The following is a 10,000-nucleotide window of genomic DNA, read 5'->3' on the forward strand; positions in this document are numbered from 1 at the left end:
ATTTGATGACTTACAAATATCATATTTCACTTTGTGATTTTTTTTAAGATCTTTTGAACTGTGGTATTAGTGCAACAGAATAAACTATACAGTCACATTCCTGAGAATGAGAGCTTTCATTTGATATATGACTTGCCCATTTATGTGCTATTTTATATTAATATTAATATTTCTACCACATGACCACTAGGTGGCGCTTATTTGCGACGCGTTTGATTTAAGAACTTATTTTGTTATTTGATGTAACATAAATGCAGAAGTGAACCCTGCCCTTCATTTTGTGCATGTTCATTTCGGTAAACGTGAATTTAATTGAGTCTTATGAGCGGCACTGTGACGTTAGACCTGACTCAGTCACGTGACTTCTTGTTCGGCTTATCGGAGTACTGGGTCGACTCAGAGCGACGAGTAGAGATGTTTTCCTGCCCTCGCTCCTCTCCTCTCCTCCAGCAGTCCGGATCACAGAGTCCTGCAACAGTTCAGTGGCTCCTCGGCTCACCGTCCGCAGTCGCTCTGACTCACAGTCATAATCAGTGAGGTCTGGAGGAAACTGAGCCTCAGCGGAGCCGCTCACGTCAGACATTTTGGCTCTTAAGGGCACGTTAACTGGGAGAGTAGCTTGAGAGAGACCGCTCATAGAGCTGAGAGGGGTCCCAGAGGAGAGAGAGGATGCGGACGAGTGAGAATCCGACCCTTGAGAGGATGAATAGATTGTTCCACTGCCTGCTGAGAGAGGTCAAAGGTTAACATACTTGCAGATCAACACTTTATATTGTTGCATAAAAGCTGAAAGAAAAAACTCACATTTATTCATCCAGCTTAATTCGGTTACCATTTCTTTGTATGCTGGATACCTGCCTGCTTCCTGTGAATGGAATATTAACCGGCATTAGATTGCTGCATAACTATTGGCCCAGATTATAGGACGGCTGCGTTACCTACAACACCAACAGTGGCCTAAAACAATGAATAAACCGCTATTTGACTATTCTATTGGTTAACACTAGCTTTAGCCACTTTAAATAGTCTCATTTTATTCCACTAGGTGGCAGCAACACTAGAAAACAGATTTTTCCTTCTATCACCTTCCATCACAATATACAGATGTGAACTGTAGGGGGCGCTCTAACGCATTATACCCCTCACAGATGTGAACTGTAGGGGGCGCTCTAACACATTATACCCCTCACAGATGTGAACTGTAGGGGCGCTCTAACACATTATACCCCTCACAGATGTGAACTGTAGGGGGCGCTCTAACACATTATACCCCTCACAGATGTGAACTGTAGGGGGCTCTAACACATTATACCCCTCACAGATGTGAACTGTAGGGGCGCTCTAACACATTATACCCCTCACAGATGTGAACTGTAGGGGGCTCTAACACATTATACCCCTCACAGATGTGAACTGTAGGGGGCTCTAACACATTTTACCCCTCACAGATGTGAACTGTAGGGGGCTCTAACACATTTTACCCCTCACAGATGTGAACTGTAGGGGGCTCTAACGCATTTTACCCCTCACAGATGTGAACTGTAGGGGCGCTCTAACGCATTTTACCCCTCACAGATGTGAACTGTAGGGGGCTCTAACGCATTATACCCCTCACAGATGTGAACTGTAGGGGCTCTAACGCATTTTACCCCTCACAGATGTGAACTGTAGGGGGCGATCTAACACATTATACCCCTCACAGATGTGAACTGTAGGGGGCGCTCTAACACATTATACCCCTCACAGATGTGAACTGTAGGGGGCGCTCTAACGCATTATACCCCTCACAGATGTGAACTGTAGGGGCGCTCTAACGCATTATACCCCTCACAGATGTGAACTGTAGGGGGCGCTCTAACGCATTATACCCCTCACAGATGTGAACTGTAGGGGGCGCTCTAACACATTATACCCCTCACAGATGTGAACTGTAGGGGGCTCTAACACATTATACCCCTCACAGATGTGAACTGTAGGGGCGCTCTAACACATTATACCCCTCACAGATGTGAACTGTAGGGAGCTCTAACACATTTTACCCCTCACAGATGTGAACTGTAGGGAGCTCTAACACATTATACCCCTCACAGATGTGAACTGTAGGGGGCTCTAACACATTTTACCCCTCACAGATGTGAACTGTAGGGGCTCTAACACATTATACCCCTCACAGATGTGAACTGTAGGGGGCTCTAACACATTTTACCCCTCACAGATGTGAACTGTAGGGGGCTCTAACACATTTTACCCCTCACAGATGTGAACTGTAGGGAGCTCTAACGCATTTTACCCCTCACAGATGTGAACTGTAGGGGGCTCTAACGCATTTTACCCCTCACAGATGTGAACTGTAGGGGGCTCTAACACATTATACCCCTCACAGATGTGAACTGTAGGGGCTCTAACACATTTTACCCCTCACAGATGTGAACTGTAGGGGCTGATCTAACACATTATACCCCTCACAGATGTGAACTGTAGGGGGCTCTAACACATTATACCCCTCACAGATGTGAACTGTAGGGGGCTCTAACACATTATACCCCTCACAGATGTGAACTGTAGGGGGCTCTAACACATTTTACCCCTCACAGATGTGAACTGTAGGGGCGCTCTAACACATTATACCCCTCACAGATGTGAACTGTAGGGGGCTCTAACACATTATACCCCTCACAGATGTGAACTGTAGGGGCGCTCTAACACATTATACCCCTCACAGATGTGAACTGTAGGGGCTCTAACACATTATACCCCTCACAGATGTGAACTGTAGGGGGCTCTAACACATTATACCCCTCACAGATGTGAACTGTAGGGGGCTCTAACACATTTTACCCCTCACAGATGTGAACTGTAGGAGCGCTCTAACACATTATACCCCTCACAGATGTGAACTGTAGGGGGCTCTAACACATTTTACCCCTCACAGATGTGAACTGTAGGGGGCTCTAACACATTATACCCCTCACAGATGTGAACTGTAGGGGGCTCTAACACATTATACCCCTCACAGATGTGAACTGTAGGGGGCTCTAACACATTATACCCCTCACAGATGTGAACTGTAGGGGCTCTAACACATTATACCCCTCACAGATGTGAACTGTAGGGGCTCTAACACATTATACCCCTCACAGATGTGAACTGTAGGGGGCTCTAACGCATTTTACCCCTCACAGATGTGAACTGTAGGGGGCTCTAACACATTATACCCCTCACAGATGTGAACTGTAGGGGCTCTAACACATTATACCCCTCACAGATGTGAACTGTAGGGGCGCTCTAACGCATTTTACCCCTCACAGATGTGAACTGTAGGGGGCTCTAACGCATTATACCCCTCACAGATGTGAACTGTAGGGGCGCTCTAACACATTATACCCCTCACAGATGTGAACTGTAGGGGCTCTAACACATTATACCCCTCACAGATGTGAACTGTAGGGGGCTCTAACACATTATACCCCTCACAGATGTGAACTGTAGGGGCTCTAACACATTTTACCCCTCACAGATGTGAACTGTAGGGGGCTCTAACACATTATACCCCTCACAGATGTGAACTGTAGGGGGCGCTCTAACGCATTTTACCCCTCACAGATGTGAACTGTAGGGGGCGCTCTAACGCATTTTACCCCTCACAGATGTGAACTGTAGGGGGCGCTCTAACGCATTATACCCCTCACAGATGTGAACTGTAGGGGGCGCTCATCACTTCTGATGATTTATTTTGCATGCTTTTCCTGCTGGGTGGCATATTTTGTTCTGGACATCTAAGATATAATATTGGGTTATTCACACAAGCGAGCTCACAGACATGTAAACAATGCCTAATTTAAAAAACATTGCAGATATAAGGTTATTAGCTATTTGGGGCTTACAGCAGCCGTGATTGGAGAATAAACTTGTATTTGATGCATTTGACAGAAATCATATTTCTCTTGGTGATTCTTTTGAAAATCTTTTAAACGGTATTAATAATGCAACAAAATAACTTCACAGTCACATTCCTGAGAATGAGAGCTTTAATTTAATATATGACTTGCCCATTTATGTACTAATGTGAAGGACTTTTATTTTGATATCTATATTTCTACCCATGACCTCTAGGGGGCGCTCATTATCAGCGCAAATGTTTTAAAGCCTTATTTTGTTATTTTAAGTAACATAAATGCAGAAGTGATGATTATCTCTGAAACGTTCAGATTCTAATGAGTCTTCATATGTCTCACTTATATATATATATATATACAGATATTTTAACATTTTAAGTGTAATTATTTTTCACGATATAGCGATATAGCACACACACACACACGATACACACAAACACACACACACATGATACACACACTTTCTCACACATACACACACACACACTCTCTCACACTCACACACACACGATACACACACACACGATACACACATACATACATGCCAGCACACACACACACACACACACTCACACTCACACATATACACACACACACACACACGATACACACACACACACACACACACACATATACACACACACGATACACACACTCATACATGCTGCGTGCACACACACACACACACACACACACACACTCTCTCACACTCACACATACACACACACACACACACACACGCACACACTCTCTCACACTCACACACACACATACACACACATGATACACACACACACACACACACACTCTCTCACACTCACACACACACACACATACACACACATGATGCACACACACACACACACACATGCGCGCACACACACACACACTCACACACGATACACACACATACATACATACATGCGCGCGCACACACACACACACACACACACACACACCTATACACACACACACACACTCTCTCCCACTCACACATATACACACATGATACACACACACAGAAACCAGAGAAACATGTTTGCCATCTGTCACAATTCAACACCACTGCTCTTGTGCTGCTACTGTGTGTGTGTGTGTGTGTCTAGAGTATGTGTGTGTGTGTGTGTGTGTGTGTGTGTGTGTGTGTGTGTGACTCACTTTAATAGTCAGTATAACATGATTTTGACTTTTCAGCACTTCCACTGCTCTATTATGGCTGATATTTTCAAAGTTCACGCCATTTGCTGACAGGATCTGATCCCCCATTTTTACTCCGCCCTGTTCCGCCAGACCACCAGGATCCAACCTGCCGACAGTCAAACACACACACCGTCCCAAAGCACAAACATGAGTGTAATACTTCTGTACTGCACAATAAAACATAAATAATACATTCTTTAAATACATGGTAAAGTTAAAGCTGCACTACCAGTGGCACCAAAGAGAACTGCACAAACAATCCCTGTTACTTACTTGGATACATAGATCCCCAGATTGTACTCTCGTCCTCCGCTGAATGTTGAGGCCCAGACAGGGCTGACTGTGAGAGAGATGCAGGTGAACCGTTCGACACAGAGCTCCATCTGAACTATACACTGAAACACTAGCGTCTGATTCCTCTACGCACCATTCGACGATGAATCAGATCCACCCTAAACACACACACACACACTGAGACACTAAGCACTCACTTTTGGACCTCTTGAGTGATTGAATAAGTGTGTCACTCACCATGTGGTTTTCTCATTAGTGTAGCGCACTCCAGGTACACGCCCAACCCGCTGAATGACCAATCGCAGGCGAGTGTGACCCGTCAACACCTTCACAGCGCTGCTCATACTGAGGTTCTCTAGACTCACACCGTTCACCTCCAATAACTTATCACCAACACACAGACCTGCCAGATCTACACACACATCATTGATTTGTTCAACACATGACGGGCCAAAATTATCCACAATAAATGATGAACAGAAAATAAAAAGAGAAATAAGATAAAGATAGGAAAATATGAAACATGATGATTGATATAAAAAGGTTATTTTGTACTTCTAAAACATTTTGATACTTCCTGTTTAAAACAACCGGACTCTTTTAACATGTATGAACTGTATATGATACAGTTACAAATTCATAATATACATATCTACAGAAATGTCAACCACATCATGGAACATAAAGTTTAAACCAAAGGAACAAAGCGCCCTTTTAAATTCTGCAAGAGAGTGATATGGGCCATGTCCCAAATGTCACCGCTAATGATACTCTCGACCAATCACAGCGGACTATTACCCAACAGTCACCGCTAATGATCCTCTCGACCAATCACAGCGGACTATTACCCAACGGTCACCGCTAATGATACTCTTGACCAATCACAGCGGACTATTACCCAACAGTCACCGCTAATGATCTATTACCCAACGGTCACCGCTAATGATCCTCTCGACCAATCACAGCGGACTATTACCCAACGGTCACCGCTAATGATACTCTCGACCAATCACAGTGGACTATTACCCAACGGTTACCGCTAATGATCTATTACCCAACGGTCACCGCTAATGACACTCTCGACCAATCACAGCGGACTATTACCCAACGGTCACCGCTAATGACACTCTCGACCAATCACAGCGGACTATTACCCAATGGTCACCGCTAATGATACTCTCGACCAATCACAGTGGACTATTACCCAATGGTCACCGCTAATGATACTCTCGACCAATCACAGTGGACTATTACCCAACGGTCACCGCTAATGATACTCTCGACCAATCACAGTGGACTATTACCCAACGGTCACCGCTAATGATACTCTCGACCAATCACAGTGGACTATTACCCAACGGTCACCCCTAATTATCTATTACCCAACGGTCACCGCTAATGATACTCTTGACCAATCACAGCGGACTATTACCCAACGGTCACCGCTAATGATCTATTACCCAACGGTCACCGCTAATGATACTCTCGACCAATCACAGCGGACTATTACCCAACGGTCACCGCTAATGATCTATCACCCAACGGTCACCGCTAATGATACTCTTGACCAATCACAGCGGACTATTACCCAACGGTCACCGCTAATGATCTATTACCCAACGGTCACCGCTAATGATACTCTCGACCAATCACAGCGGACTATTACCCAACGGTCACCGCTAATGATCTATTACCCAACGGTCACCGCTAATGATACTCTCGACCAATCACAGCTGACTATTACCCAACGGTCACCGCTAATGATCTATTACCCAACGGTCACCGCTAATGATATTCTCGACCAATCACAGCGGACTATTACCCAACGGTCACCGCTAATGATCTATCACCCAACGGTCACCGCTAATGATACTCTCGACCAATCACAGTGGACTATTACCCAACGGTCACCGCTAATGATCTATTACCCAACGGTCACCGCTAATGATACTCTCGACCAATCACAGCGGACTATTACCCAACAGTCACCGCTAATGATCCTCTCGACCAATCACAGCTCTCGACCAATCACAGTGGACTATTACCCAACGGTCACCGCTAATGATACTCTCGACCAATCACAGCGGACTATTACCCAACGGTCACCGCTAATGATACTCTCGACCAATCACAGTGGACTATTACCCAACGGTCACCGCTAATGATACTCTCGACCAATCACAGTGGACTATTACCCAACGGTCACCGCTAATGATACTCTCGACCAATCACAGTGGACTATTACCCAACGGTCACCGCTAATGTTCCTTTCGACCAATCACAGTGGACTATTACCCAACGGTCACCGCTAATGTTCCTTTCGACCAATCACAGTGGACTATTACCCAACGGTCACCGCTAATGATACTCTCGACCAATCACAGCGGACTATTACCCAACGGTCACCGCTAATGATACTCTCGACCAATCACAGCGGACTATTACCCAACGGTCACCGCTAATGATACTCTCAACTAATCACAGCGGAATATTACCCAACGGTCACCGCTAATGATCTATTACCCAACGGTCACCGCTAATGATCTATTACCCAACGGTCACCGCTAATGATACTCTCGACCAATCACAGCGGACTATTACCCAACGGTCACCGCTAATGATACTCTCGACCAATCACAGTTGACTATTACCCAACGGTCACCGCTAATGATACTCTCGACCAATCACAGCGGACTATTACCCAACGGTCACCGCTAATGATCTATCACCCAACGGTCACCGCTAATGATACTCTCGACCAATCACAGCGGACTATTACCCAACGGTCACTGCTAATGATACTCTCGACCAATCACAGCGGACTATTACCCAACGGTCACCGCTAATGATACTCTCGACCAATCACAGCGGACTATTACCCAACGGTCACCGCTAATGATACTCTCGACCAATCACAGTTGACTATTACCCAACGGTCACCGCTAATGATCTATCACCCAACGGTCACCGCTAATGATACTCTCGACCAATCACAACGGACTATTACCCAACGGTCACTGCTAATGAACAGCAGGGCTGGACTGGTAATCTGGCATACCGGGCATTTAATGGTGGGCCAACGCACTTTTGGGCCGATCGGGGCGGACTGGCCATCGGAGAACCAAGCGGACCAGTGGTTCGGCCACGCAACACGCCGAATGGTCCACGATAAGCTCAAATGAGCCGCGTTATGCAGAAAAGGAGAGCGACTTAGATTTGAATGAAGACAAGATTTATTAAGATTATTGAGAGGCCTCTGACAATGTCTGTGATGTCAGATTGTAATATCACCGTGGAAACACACAAACTCTCTCACCTGCAGCGCTGTTTTTCTGCACTCTGCTGATGAAAACACTGAGTCCATGTTCAGATCCTCCTCTCACACTGAAGCCCAGCTGACCATCATGACCTCTGACCACTGTCAACCTCACGATCTCACCTGCAGACACACAAGAGCAGCACTCAACACACTCTGAGTCAGTCCAGTGGCACCCTAATCATTAAAGATCGTCACATTTACATTTGTACGAGGTGATTAATTATTCATGTTTCGCTTTCTCTGATGTACTGACATGATTCGTTTTTAATCAAAATGTTAAAGAAATATGTTCTGAGCGTTCTGGAGGTCACACAACATTTTCTGCATGCTTGAGATGAAGTTTTAAGTGTGCAAAAAAAAAATTCTTCATTCGCAAGAATAAGTTTTGAGCTCACAAACAATTTTCTACACACCCGAGATGAAGTTTTGTGCGCTCAGAATTGTGGCACAAATATAACTCCATATGATTCAGTACCACAGACAGCAGCACACTCCGTTATCCTCAATAATATCTACAGAACACACTTATACACATTACGCAAACTTAGATGTCAATGTCAGAGAAGTTTAAGTATGTCGTAAGTGTTAATACATTTACAAGCGACATTAAACGGAGGAGTATACCTTTATTTCAACATATCGAGAGTCCCTCAGAGACGCGCGTTTAAGAGCTCGCGTGAGACGCCACAGGTGAATGAAAGACTTTATCTAGTCTGTAATGTAACCAAACAAACTCTCTCAGTCATACTTTAATCGCCAGTTTTACCTGTTTCCATCGTGAAGGACGTCGCGTCATCTCTGACGCCTGTTGCCGTTACCGTCCTCTGCTGTGACCTGCTCTGTGATTGGCTGCCCGCAGGCGGTTGTACGGTTCTTATTGGATGAGCAGCTGTCAATCTTCACTCTGAGGCGGATCTCAATATATAAATACACATGATGGTTTGCTGCATGAGCAGTGTGACATAATTATAATTATCATGCGTGCAGTTTTTATTATCTCATATTAATATAGATATATTAGATTTGTGTTCTTTGGTTTAGAGGTAGTTTTATTAACTTAAAAGAAATGATGACCAGTCACACCTAAAGCATGACACAACTTTAACCTAAAATCTTTGTTTAAAAAGAGTGTATGTCCTGTTTGTTTATATATTTATTTCACAGATACAGACACAATATCCTCTACAAACAAAAGACTAAACAATTCAGATATTTTAGAGGAAAAATCACAAATGTTCTATATTTAAGCCGACACATATGGGTTTATTACTAATCTGAACAATAGTTTGAT

The 10,000-nt window shown here is 44.6% G+C and overlaps 1 protein-coding gene across 1 annotated transcript in view; it reads right to left on the reverse strand.

The window, feature by feature from the left end:
* Nucleotides 1-9,485, reverse strand: part of pdzd7b (PDZ domain containing 7b) — a 22,206-nt gene extending 12,721 nt beyond the window's left edge. Inside the window, 9 exon segments of the mRNA XM_052102691.1 lie at nucleotides 346-726; nucleotides 805-865; nucleotides 5,055-5,202; nucleotides 5,370-5,407; nucleotides 5,409-5,519; nucleotides 5,521-5,548; nucleotides 5,628-5,802; nucleotides 8,707-8,829; nucleotides 9,476-9,485. Coding sequence (XP_051958651.1) covers nucleotides 346-726; nucleotides 805-865; nucleotides 5,055-5,202; nucleotides 5,370-5,407; nucleotides 5,409-5,519; nucleotides 5,521-5,548; nucleotides 5,628-5,802; nucleotides 8,707-8,829; nucleotides 9,476-9,485 — 1,075 coding nt within the window.
* Nucleotides 9,486-10,000: the final 515 nt, after the last annotated feature.

The sequence above is a fragment of the Xyrauchen texanus genome, chromosome 33, assembly GCF_025860055.1.
Source record: "Xyrauchen texanus isolate HMW12.3.18 chromosome 33, RBS_HiC_50CHRs, whole genome shotgun sequence".
Lineage (NCBI taxonomy): Eukaryota > Metazoa > Chordata > Actinopteri > Cypriniformes > Catostomidae > Xyrauchen > Xyrauchen texanus.